The sequence below is a fragment of the Pagrus pagrus genome, assembly GCF_965226575.1.
Source record: "Pagrus pagrus genome assembly, chromosome: 8".
Taxonomy (NCBI): domain Eukaryota; kingdom Metazoa; phylum Chordata; class Actinopteri; order Spariformes; family Sparidae; genus Pagrus; species Pagrus pagrus.
This window is the reverse complement of record NC_140192.1, coordinates 1,187,857-1,201,111: the sequence shown is the minus strand read 5'-3', so window position 1 is coordinate 1,201,111 and position 13,255 is coordinate 1,187,857. Positions and strand designations below refer to the sequence as shown.

Here is a 13,255-nt window from a genome sequence, read left to right as displayed (position 1 = left end):
TCCTCCTCCTCCTCCTCCTTCCTCCTAATCTGGGTTCATTTAAAGGCTCTTACATGTCAATACCAATGTTTCATTATCACAATAACATATTAACAATGCAGCGTACTTCCTGTTGTTGGTGGTGCTTCTTCTTCTCCTCCTCCTCCTCCTCTTCCTCCTCCTCCTCCTCCTCCTCCTCCTCCTCCTTCCTCCTCCTCCTCCTCCTCCTCCTCCTCTTCCTCCTCCTCCTCCTCCTCCTTCTTCCTCCTCTTCCTCCTCCTCCTCCTCCTCTTCCTCCTCCTCCTCCTCCTCCTCCTCCTCCTCCTTCTTCCTGTTGTTCTTGGTGCTATGAGGCAGTTACAGCAGCAGGTCAACGTGACATGTTACTGATGATCCAGAGCTCAGACATCGTCCACATGATGAACTCTGTGTGTGTGTGTGTGTGTGTGTGTGTGTGTGTGTGTGTGTGTGTGTGTGTGTGTGTGTGTCATGTTACACGCTCTCTGATGTCACCGTGTGTCAAAGACAGTGGTGAAAGAAGTAATCAGATACTTTACTGCAGTAGAAGTACTGTGAAAATACTCAGCTACTTGTCAAAGTCCTGCATTGAAAACAGTCTAGTTAAAGTATTTCAGTATTGTACTTGCAGTTTTCATGTTGCAGTGAAATGTTTTAATTTGTATTAAATTACAGTATTTGAGTAAATGTACTTAGTTACTTTCCACCACTGTTGATAACTGATCAGCTTCTGATGGACACGATGTTTTTATACAGTCTGACTACAAATTATTGATGATTTATGTTTATTATCATGACGTCACTCGTTTGTATGATTTTTATAGTTCCTGGGTTTTATAATAATCTCAGGAGAATGTTTGTTTGTTTACTTGTTTATTGTTGACTGAACACTGATCTGTACAATCATTCTGTAATATAACTGTAATTATTAAAAACTGAGTTTTACATTTAATGTTCTGTGTTTGCTCCTGTGTATTAATACTCAGAGGAAACACACTTTTGTTTTAATATAAAAGTATTAGTAGTCGTATTTATTTACAGTATTATAATTATTGATTCATGCGTTCATCACTTTAATGTTCAGCAGGTGGAAGTGAAGCTCGTTTTAGTGACTTTATATTTTTGCTGTGGAGATTTTCAAAGTTTTATCTGAAGCAATAACAGCTCATCATCATTTATTTGTATTTATTGATTTCATTTTTTATTAATAATCTAAATCTGCAAAGTAGTTGAAGTAATCAAATAAATGTAGTGGAGTAAAAGTAGCAGAACATGGAAATAGTCAAGTAAAGTACAAGTACCTCACAACTGTACTTAAGTACAGTACATGAGTAAATATACTTTGTTACATCCCATCACTGTTTTTACAACAAAATATTCAACTCTTCACTGGACTACATGTATATATTTGTTAGCTTTTCAGATTCTGAACTACTCGACTACACTGTGTCTGAAGTACTCAAAACTAGTTCAGTACTTTTACCTAAGTACAGGTATTTTTATCTCTGCAGATAATAGTGATAGTCATACATCTACACTGTACCTCAGGTGTAAATATTCTATATCTAGAATGAGTACTTGCGGTAATCAGTGATGGACTGTAAGTAAGTACATTTACTCAAGTACTGTACTTAAGTACAATTTTGAGGTACTCTCTAGGTCTGCTACTTTGCACACCCACTCCTCTACACTTTGGAGGCAAATATTGGGCTTTTTACTCCACTACATTTATCTGATAACTTTAGTTGCTAGTTACTTTGCAGAACCAAAGTATCACATTTTTAATAAAACATTTTTTTTTATCAGTATTCACATCAAAATCATTAATTCTCATAATCAGAGTACACGGTATAAACATACATGTAAATATATGCATCAGTTACTTTTACTTGTACTCACTGTAGAGTCATATTTGATTAGAAATCAAAATATTGTGTTAAAATATTACTTTAGTGAAAGTACTTGAGTAATAAAAGGTATAAAAACACTGTTGGTTCAGTCAGTCAGTTTATATGAACGTCCTCCTCTCGTCCACTGGGTGGCAGCAGACACCTGTAAGTCTCGCGGTGTTTCCGCTGTTTTCGCTCGAGAAGAAGAATCGCGGAAGCGGAGAGAGGTTTCCTGACGGATCACCGGGCTAACAGCTAGCAGAGATAACTGTGTAATCATCACTTTCATCAGGTTTACAGGTTAGATAGACTCCCGGACCGAAGGTAAGACACCAGGGTTTCTAACACACACCGCCTGCCTGCGTTTGTATCTCACTGCTCCTGTTGTGAACCCGATGAAAGTGGCCTCCTGCTGTTAGCATGTTAGCAAGGCGTAGACAGACCTGCAGCTGTTAGCCGGTTAGCTACAGAGCTAAGCTAACAGGAGGAAATCAGAGGATTTCTCAAAGAGGGAAGTCAGCTGATTGTGTTTAATACTTGTGTTAAATGTGGCTGCTTTCATCCTGCGTGACTGTCACGGTGTTCAACGCCTCATGCTAAAGCTGAGCTCCGGGTTTAGCTTAGCTTTGGCTTAGCCTAGCCGGCTGCTTCCTTTTGTTTGTTGGCCAGTTAAACGGTTTCGGTTGAGGTTGTTTCAGCGCAGCGTTGATTAAACTGAGACAGACACTCCGACGGGGTGTGGACTCTCTGTGGACTCGCACTTTATCAAAGTTTAATCTAATTCTGGCATTTCTCCCTGTTTTTTCTCCTCCTCGCAGGATCAAGATGACAGCCGCACCTTACAACTACTCCTACATCTTTAAGTACATCATCATCGGTGAGTGGGACGGGTTGATGTGTCACACTGGAGCAGGTGTGACAGTGAACACAACACAGAGTGTGGCCTTCACAGTCAACACGAACTGATGAGAAAGAGTCTGAGAAGATTTGATGTTGTTTACATGAAAACATGAAACAGTGATGGAGGAAGAAATCAGATCCTTCCATCAAGTACTTCAGTTACTATGTTGCAAGTAGAAGTACTGCATTGAACGTACTACTTCAGTAAAAGTGTGTGTGTGTGTGTGTGTGTGTGTGTGTGTGTGTGTGTGTGGTCACCTTCAGTGTTCGTTTCCTCCAGACTTCAACATTAAAACAGATAATCACTTAAACACTTTCTGTCGGTCGACTAATCGATTAACAGACGAACTGTCCAGCTGATTGTTTGATTTTTAAAAACATGATATTTTATAACTTGTTAAAATGATTTTTCAAAAATCAGGTTAAAAAACTTACATTTGTGAGTAAAAGTACAATATTTCCCTCTGAGATGTGGTGGAGTAAACATAGAAAGTGGCATGAGAAGAGAAGACTCAGGTAAAGTGAGAGTATCTCAAATACTGTGTGTACTTGAGTAAATGTACTTATGTTAATATTATTAATATTTCAGGCCATTAATAATTGATATTAACATTTTCAAGAACATTGTTCCAATAACAGGTTCTGATGCCATTATGACAGTTAATTTCAATGTTTTCAGCTTTGTAACAATATGTTTGTCTGCACGGTCTTAATTAGTTAAGTAACTCGTTAATATTAAAGCTGTCGGATAAATGCAGTGAAGTTAAAAGTACAGTATTTCCCTCTGTGACGTCTGTGAGTAGAAGTAGAAAGTGAAGGGGGAAGTAAAAATACCTCAGATTTGTACTTGAGTTAATGTTATTCAACATTCTGCGGTCATGGTTTTACATATTTTTTGACGATGTAACTAGAAGTCGTCCATGTTTCACTGTCCAGGCTTTGTTTTTCTAAATCACATCAACAGTTTTGAATCACTTTTCTTCCTCCCAGGCAGCTATCAGCTCGAGCTGTTTCTATGAAAATTGATTTGTAGAGACTTGATGTCGGACAGATGACTCGTCCGTGACGGGCTGACTGCTCGTGCTCGCTCCTCTGTTAACCCTCAAAGAGCAGCCGAGTGTGAGGAGTCAGTCCAAACATCTAAGGATCAACTGTTGTTGACTAATCTGCTGATTATTCTCATGATTATCATTTAGTCTGTACAATGTCCAAGAGATATGTTTAAACGCTCATCACTTGAGCTCAAAGTCTTCAAACGTCTTCTTTTGTCCAACCAACAGTCCGAAACCTAAAAATCTTCATTTACTTTCAGAAATGACAAAGAAAAACTGCAGTTTGTCACTTTTAAGAAGCTGGAAGCAGACGATGTGCGATGTTTTCACCTGAACAACATGTGTCTTAGATGATCTGTTTCTTTGATTAAAAAAGTTCACAGCTACAGGAAGTCTGTGGACAGACTACGACTCCCAGGGTGCATTTCACCAACAAACATCCAATCAGAGAGCTTCACATTCAGCGGTGTGCTCTGCTAATCATTAGCTGAAGTGAAAGATGACACTTTGTAGAGTTTACTCTGGATCAGTTCAGTGTCCACGCCTGCTTCTCCATTAGCAACAGCAGCTGAGGCTCATGGGTATTGTAGTATTTGGAACCATCCACCAAAGGGACAAAAAAATCTAATTTTATAAGAAAACAGAGTTGAAAACTTAACTGAGTCAGAACATGAAGTTATTCAGCCGTCCTGAGTCCTGACGGCCGCAGCTCCTCTCACTTTACATCTAACAACAAGTAAAGATCTGAACTGAAGTGAGTCCTCACTGTGACCTCTGACCTCTGACCTCCTGTGTTTACTCCTCTCTCCAGGTGATATGGGAGTAGGGAAGTCATGTCTGCTGCACCAGTTCACAGAGAAAAAGTGTGAGTCCTTCCTTCTTCTTATTGTCTCCTTCTATACATCCTCCTCCTCCTCTTCCTCCTCATCATCATCATCAGTTCTGTTTGAGCTCTTTCTCTCATCAAACTCGACGACCTCTCGTCTCCAAACCTAAAACTTTCTTCTTCTTTTGTTCAGAAAAAAATCTTAGACTGACACATATTGTACGTATGTTTGTATGTGTTTCTTATATGTATGTTATACATTATTGATTTATTTTATTCAAATTAAATATGTTCATGTTCAGTGTGTTGTGGAGGCATTTCATCGTGCCGTCCTGTATAATGACAATAAGCTAAACCTTTAGATAAGAATGAGTCTCAGTTTAACTCACTCAGCAGCGTTTGGCTTTTTTAAATAGTTTTTTTGTGTCGTAATTTTGCTTCAAATTCAAGTTGCAGGAGGCAAAAACAAATGAGAACAGTAGAAAGTAGATTTCATATTGATGTGTGTGTGTGTGTGTGTGTGTGTGTAGTCATGGCGGACTGTCCTCACACCATCGGGGTGGAGTTCGGGACGAGGATCATGGAGGTCCATGGTCAGAAGGTGAAGCTGCAGATTTGGGACACAGCCGGTCAGGAGCGCTTCAGGGCCGTCACCAGGTCCTATTACAGAGGGGCCGCCGGGGCCCTCATGGTGTATGACATCACCAGGTACTGACGGGGAGGGGGAGGGGTCTGGAGGTGATGTCATGTGGTTGGTTGTTAGTATGTGTGTGGACGCTCGTCTTCTGAAACTTCCTGTTCATGTAATAAGAACTGGGCTCCCGTAATCTGAGAGGAGCCGATAGAGAGATAATACAGAGACATGATGATATAAAGTCAGGCTCAGCCATCATCTCCTCCTGATGATATAAAGTCAGGCTCAGCCATCATCTCCTCCTGATGATATAAAGTCAGGCTCAGCCATCGTCTCCTCCTGATGATATAAAGTCAGGCTCAGTCATCGTCTCCTCCTGATGATATAAAGTCAGGCTCAGTCATCGTCTCCTCCTGATGATATAAAGTCAGGCTCAGTCATCGTCGTCTCCTGATGATATAAAGTCAGGCTCAGCCATCATCTCCTCCTGATGATATAAAGTCAGGCTCAGTCATCGTCTCCTCCTGATGATATAAAGTCAGGCTCAGTCATCATCTCCTCCTGATGATATAAAGTCAGGTGAAGTCTCATAGTCCACAAACATTTCTGGAGCTTCACAGTAAAACAGAGTTGCAGCGTTCTGCTGAACACCTGAAGCAGCTGGAAACAAGTCAACATTTCCTGTGTGTGTCTTTGTGTTCAGGAGAAGTACTTACAATCACCTGAGCAGCTGGTTGACAGACGCCAGGAACCTGACCAACCCAAACACGGTGAGCGCGCGCGCGCACACACACACACACACACACACACACACACACACACACACGCACACACACACACACACGCACACACACACACACGCACACACACGCACACACACGCACACACGCACACACACACACAAAGTCCATCCACACCAACAACAATAATAAAATCATTGTACCTTCAGTAGGTGACAGAGTCCACACAGCAGCTATCAACACAGTGACGGTTGTGAGTTAAATCTTTATGATCATCTTACAATAAATAAACGATAAAATGACTCCAGAGGAAGAAAACTGCGTCAGTATGAAGAGTTGCGCCATCACAGGACAAAGATTAGTTCTCACAGGATCAACACTCAGATATGTTGACACATGGCCGGGTGTGATGCAGACTGCAGCCACAGTGCGGCGCCAAGTGTTCAGTGTCATTAATGTGAGTCTAATGTCTCCTGATGGTTCAGGCTGCCGGCGTCACTGAGCAATTCATTTATTTCAGTCTTAACGTATAAAACAATGGAGACAATGAGGCAAACAGCTGTTTAAAAATAGGTAAAGACTCTTTATATCACAGAAAATACAACATAAAAAAAGGTGTTGGCTGAAGCTGCAGTTTATTATTTTCCTACACACTTCCTGTCTGACTTCAGGAGCTCACATCTGCCCAACAAAAACGCAAATTCCTCTTAAATCAAACCGACTTTTTCTTATTTTTAAGCTAATAAATGATTTCTAACTTTATTTGACTTCACAAATGTCTGGTGTGCTAATGAGTCTGGTGTTCCCAGGTGATCATTCTGATCGGGAACAAGGCCGACCTGGAGGCTCAGAGAGACGTGACGTACGAGGAGGCCAAACAGTTTGCAGAAGAGAACGGTGAGACGTGTGTTTGTGTGTTGTGACACTGTTTGTGGGTAAAACATTTAAATGAAAATGAAGCTGAAAACAGGTCATCAGACAGATTTTGATCCTTATATCTTGTTTATTAGGTTTGCTGTTCCTGGAGGCCAGCGCTAAGACGTAAGTACACAAGAAACACACAGCTGAAAACACGCGGGCCGGCCCGAACACCGTGTTTGAGGCTTCGAAGTTTCAGAACAAATCTTTCACAAATATTTGGATCGCACAAAGTGACGCACGCTTTACTTTCCTCAAACAAAAGACATCAGCCACCGTCTCTTCCATCGCGTCTCAGAAGTCAACTTAATGAGCAGAACCAGACCGATGATGGGTTTTGGGGGCTGATGCGTCATAAACACACATTTTTTGTAATGATCCTTCTAATGTTGTAATCAAACACTTGTAACAAAGATGCATCACAAAATGGAGGCAGGATATTTAGTAGTTTAATAATAAGTGCACTGAAACAGGCAACATCACTGGTAATTTATAAATGGCACATCATCCCAAGCATCTTTTTCAGCACTATGTTCTTTAATAATATCATTGCACTTTTGTTACGCTGACAGATGTTTGTGAAAGGCCATAATCAGCCGACCGTTATATTGTTCAGGCTCGAGTTCTGAGGTGAATTAAAAGCCACAGAGGATCTCCCTCCCCGTCCCGACACGTCTCCTTCCTCTGAAAAAGACAAAACAAATGAGAAACATTCAAATACTTCTTTTAACACGAGCCACTCACCTGGAGAAACCCTGGATGAGAAAAAAAGCTGTTTATCAAGATAAAACCGTTTCTTCTCAATGAACCGCTCATTTGAAATATTCTGATTTCATGTTTCTCTTCTTTTTTTTTCCTGCAAGAAACTGGTGATTCATTATTTTGTCATTTAATTGATTTTATATATTTATATATATTTTTTCTCTGTTTTATATATATATTTTTATTTGTAAAACTGGATGATGTCACACGTTCTTGGGCCAGATGTCGACACGACAGAAATAAAAATTAACTAACCACTGATTTGGCTGCTGGTTACCATGGCAACTGCCAAAGCTTTCAAGTCGGCCCTAAAAAAAAAGAGAAAAGCGTGCTTTGGAGTAACTCATCCCCATAGCAACATACACTGACATGTTGTTACATGTGAAGCATTAACACGGGTTGTGATGACCTGAAACTGACTCGTGACCATAAATCGACATCATTTTCAGAACAAACATCAGTCCCGTCCGTCCGCAGACTCCTCACTGTTTATCTGTATCTTAATCTTTTTCCTCAGAGGGGAGAATGTGGAAGAAGCCTTCCTGGAGGCCGCAAAGAGGATTTACCAGAACATCCAAGATGGCAGTCTGGACCTGAATGCTGCCGAGTCGGGAGTCCAGCACAAGCCGTCTGCGCCTCAGGGAGGCCGCCTCAACGCCGACAGCCAGCCGGCCAAAGAAGGCTGCAGCTGCTAACCACAGACAGGAACTACAAACCCCTCAGACGGACGGACAGACGGACAGAGACGTACACAGAGATCCCCTCTTCACCAGGCACCAACATGCGTCTGCTGACCAGAGTCATCAAACAGGATTTAGATGGATTATAATTCATATCTCAGTGCTCACACAGCCCAACCACCGACTGACCAATCCAGACCCGAGTTCAGTCCTCCAATCAAACGTTTACGAGCTTTGGTTAAATCACTTAAATCAACTCCATGCCAGCTCTGGATCAGTCTCAAATCTGGATCAGTCTTTGGCAACACCTGAATCAGGACCATCCCAGACCTGAACTGGACCGCCGTGTGGACAAAATGAATCCCTCAGCATAAATCTCAACCACTGTCCACACCTGAATCACGTTGGGTCTCATTCCAACAACCTCGACCTCCTTCAGTCCACATTCAGGCTGTTTTGACCCCAGAAGAGGACAGCGATCCTCCCAGCAACAGAAACCAGTTTACCAAGGCTGGACCACTGTCCCGTCCCTGTTTCTTCCAGGTCTGGAGCACAGCTGGCCTAACTCACACAAGGGTTGTCTAACGAAGGGACTACCTTGATCCAGACTGCAAAACATCAAGAGACAAAGGCTCAAATCTGGACCACTTAACCCCTGAGCAGAATAGTCCTAAACCATTAACCTTTTGACGCATTTCCCCAAAACTGGACCACGCCCTGGACCTCGTTTCTTCCAGGTCTTCGGTGCTGCTGGCCAGATTCAAAGATACACCAAGAGGGACCGGAGATGAGCAGCTCTAAGCTTATCACCAGACAACCCTTCTCCTGGACAGGAGCTCAGTCAACCAGAGCAAACTCGGCCGTCCCTCAGATTTGGACTTCCCTTGTCCAACGAGACAAATGAAGACACAAGGCTCAAATTGGTAAATTCACAGCTTTGGCTGAAGCTGGACTGCTCTCGGTCCAGATCTTTAAATCTAGGCCGTAGAGTCAAATTTTGCTATAAATCCAGATTGCCCCAACGCCCGGTTCTGATGTTCTCTTTGATATGAACTTCTGAACTTGTCGTCGTACTAATGTCTTGGACGTGTGTGATGTCCCATCATTTGTTGTCCAGTTGGAAAAGATTCATTCTAACAGAGAGCGACCTGGACATCTGAGCTCCACCAGGATCCTTCCTCACAGAACATTTCCCCTGCTCTCTTGTTCCTCATCCGTGAGATCCAAACAACGTCCTCTGGTGGAGCCGGGTAGTATTCACTTCTGCGTGAACCGACGAGCCGATCCACGTTGGTGATGTGGATCAGAAGACACATTTACGCAGTTGTTGATGTGGATCAGAGACTTCTGAAGCTGTTGTTCTTGTGGGCTGATGATGTCATTTTACTTAAAGCATGTTAAAGGGGCACTCCACTGATTTTACGCGAGGATCAGTTTCAGCCTCTAATAGTATCTTTGGTGGCTCCTAAAGTCTGCAGAAATAACCCAGTTCTAGAGACGGTAGCGTTCACTGGGCAGGGTGGATCTGCTGAAAGACGCTTATGCTTATTATTGACCCATATTATGTACTAAATATCAGGATATGTCAGGCTTTGCTTTTCAGATTCGAGCGGCCTGTTTTTAATATGTCTCTCGCATGTTCCCCAGTTTTATGGAAGTGCAATAGTAAAGCTTAGGAGCGGTAAATCACTGGAGTACCCCTTTAATCCCAGCTGGAAGGAGGGATCACAGAAATAATGGAGGATCTCTGAGACCACCATTTAAACACACATTACAGCATTAGTTCACACATTACATGTCTTCATGGGTCCAAGACTGAGCTGTGGACACCCGACACCGTGCATACGAGTTAAGTTTAAACAAAGGATGGACGGTGACGACACTAAAACGCTGACCGACCAAATTAAACTCAATTATTCGGACCCAGTTTCACTTGGACCCTTGAAGACCTCTAACACAAATCCAGACAGAAACCCAAACCCACCATCTCCACACTTTGCCTTTTTAAAAATATCTTAACTGAATAACTTCGCTGAAGGCGACTCTGAATATTGATCGCCCTGTGGAGAGATAAACGACTGATCGATGAAGGTGATGATGAAGGAGAAAAACCTGAACCAGAATGTCAGCACCGGTCCCGCAGTGGATCACAAGTTCAGGATAGATTTTTATTAAATTTTCTCGTTAATGTTGATTGTTTTTTCTAACGTGTTTCCAAATATATATATACAGTATATTTTCGATGTCACGGCTCCCCCTGGTGGCCATTTCTTGCATCCCTCCTGGTTTCGGGCGTGTTGAAGGAGGAGAAATGGCCTCGAGTGGAAGCGAGGCAGATTATTTTAATTTATTACTGCCTGTTTTTGTTTGTTTGGTTTTCTTTTTAACGTTCGGCCGGGATTACACTTGACTTGAATGCGTTATTCTGGCTTCTGGTTCATTACACAAACGTATGTGAGTTGCAACGAAGGTGTAGAAACTAAACTGAACATTCAGCTCTGCTAAAATATGAGACGAATGAAAACGCTTGATATCCTGAAGAGACATTCTGAGATAATCCAAAGTATTTTGCCGTCTAATAAAATGTTAGCGTTTTCCTTTAATCGTGATCTGGTTCAACTCTAACTGTCCCGAGCCCCGACATCCTGAAGTGCTTTAAAGTTTTCTCTAACGGTCATCAACTAAATGATTAAATGTAAAATGAGTTCCTGGTGTTTAGAGTTTGATCCCGGCGCTACGTGAACCAGTTCTCCCAGTCCAACTGGATCGGTCAGTAAATTTTGTTCCTTAAGAATCATTCCAGCACTAACCAGCTACAAAACAAGCGCCACCCGTGTAGCTCTGCTTAACTTTATTTTACACTTTTTAAAAATATTTTAAAGCTGTTTTCATTCAATTTTGTGGTCACTTGAGACGAAAATGAGCCGACTGATGTGCAGTCATCTGATTCAGTGTTTTAAAATAAATCGATGAACGCAGCTTTGACCTGACATCTCTTCTTTTGTTCTCAGATTTACACTAAACTGTCAAGCTTCCAGTTTGTCCAGTGAGTCTCCAGCTGGGAAAACACAGCGTGAAATGATCTTTAATACTAATAAACTCAAATATGAGGAGGAATCTGAGATTTTTTAAAAAGCCTGAGAAATGTTTGAGTCCCAGAAGCAACGAATGTCACGAACAGGCTGAAGAATCAAAGAACGAATTATTGAATTAATATAAAAAATGAAAAAGTGAATCGGTCAGCGAATCATTTCTCTTCGTTTCTCTTTATAACTTTTTTCCCTTCTTATGAAAATGTGAAATGTTGAGAGGATCAACAGGCTCAAACATTTAAAAAGCCTTTTATTTTTACTTTTCATTAAATTTGTATTCTGAATTTTTCTCCAGTGATTTTCCCTTTTTATAAAAAGTAATAATTTTGCCACACGTGATCATTTGGACTTATTATCGAACACGTTTGACCTGCATTGCAACATGAATTAAATAATTCAGGATTAAATGTATAGATTGCGATTATTGAACTCTCTGTTCCCACTCGACTCATAACGTTGTGACATTTGTCCCCTCTGGGACTCCGTACTGTTGTGTTGTAGTTTTGAATGAAAGTTTATTTAAACTTTAAAAAGCAGAACTTGATCAAAAATGTTGTTTTTCCTGCCCGGCTCACTTCGACCTCGTCCTCTGTGGTACGGCGGTTCAGATTCTGGTCCGGTGTCGAGTCTCTCGCTCACATCTCATGTAAATATCCAATCGAACCTGAAGCGTGACGGATATAAAAGCCAGTGTTGAGAAGCACTTCATCGCAGAACCTGGTTTTAAAATGTGCCCACGTCAGTCTGAACGAGGAGTGATCGGTGTGATGTCACTCCTCGCTGTCCTCTGATTGGTGGACAGCAGCCTTGTTCAACTGTGATGCTTGATTTAAAGCTGAAGCCCCTCCCCCTCCCTCACTGTAAATCAAAACAACACATCGGACGCCCCGCCCCGGTGGTTCCTGTCGCTTTCTGTCGCCTAATAATCTGCACGCTGCATTCGCTGGGGAAAAAAGAAATGTTTTCTCGATCACACTTAAAATTTAAAAACTTCCCAGAAACCAAAGAGTCTCAAACGTCTGTTCCCAAAAGAAAAAACCTGGACTTTAAGGCTGTGCTGTGATGTTGTGACCACCGCCTTACGCCTCCTCACCAGAGGAAAACACAATCTGAACTCACAGCAGGAGGTGAAAGATTGTCTCCCTGATTTTCCTAAATTTGATCGCTGATCCGAGAGAGCAACAACATCTATAAATATTTTTTAAATTGTTCGTAATGTCTGTAGCAGCATTTTAAATGATCATGATACTGATCAGCCAGGTGGAGGAGCTGTCATCAGCCTGGAAACCGTGAATCTCTGAGTGAGTTTCTGACAAATATCCGGTTTAATCCCCGCTCGCTCGCTCGCTGGCTCACTGACTGTATCGTCCTCTGTACATTTTATTTTCTTTCTGTACCGTCTGTTGATTTTCTGTCTGCTAACGTAACAAACATGCTTCTTATGATTCTTTGACTATTTATATTCAAAATCTGTGATTTTCTTCAGCTGTACCTTTTCATTGTACGACCACGGGGGTTCAGTTATTTGTAAATAAAGTATATATACTGTATATACTCTGAGGAGTCGCTGTGGGTCTTTGAAAACAGTTTTTATTGCTGCTGATCTGTGATTGTAGCAGCAGAGTATAGATCTGTACCTGTTACAGACGAGTGGACAGTCCTCAGTCTGTCCTCCAGGAGAAGCTCTGATACTGGTGAAAGTGCTGATTCAGCTCTTTCCTCCAGTAAAAGTAATAGAGTACAGGCTCTGACATGTACTCAGAGT

At 41.8% G+C, this 13,255-nt stretch overlaps 1 protein-coding gene across 1 annotated transcript; it reads left to right on the top strand.

Moving 5' to 3' along the window:
- The first annotated feature begins 2,075 nt into the window (after window positions 1-2,075).
- On the top strand, window positions 2,076-13,040 carry LOC311261157 (ras-related protein Rab-14-like). The gene is made up of 8 exons (XM_084359567.1): window positions 2,076-2,210; window positions 2,705-2,763; window positions 4,650-4,703; window positions 5,195-5,372; window positions 6,002-6,068; window positions 6,848-6,935; window positions 7,049-7,079; window positions 8,236-13,040. The coding sequence occupies exons 2-8, from the start codon at window positions 2,712-2,714 to the stop codon at window positions 8,411-8,413; spliced, it is 648 nt and encodes a 215-aa protein (XP_084215693.1). The 5' UTR covers window positions 2,076-2,210; window positions 2,705-2,711; the 3' UTR covers window positions 8,414-13,040.
- Window positions 13,041-13,255: the final 215 nt, after the last annotated feature.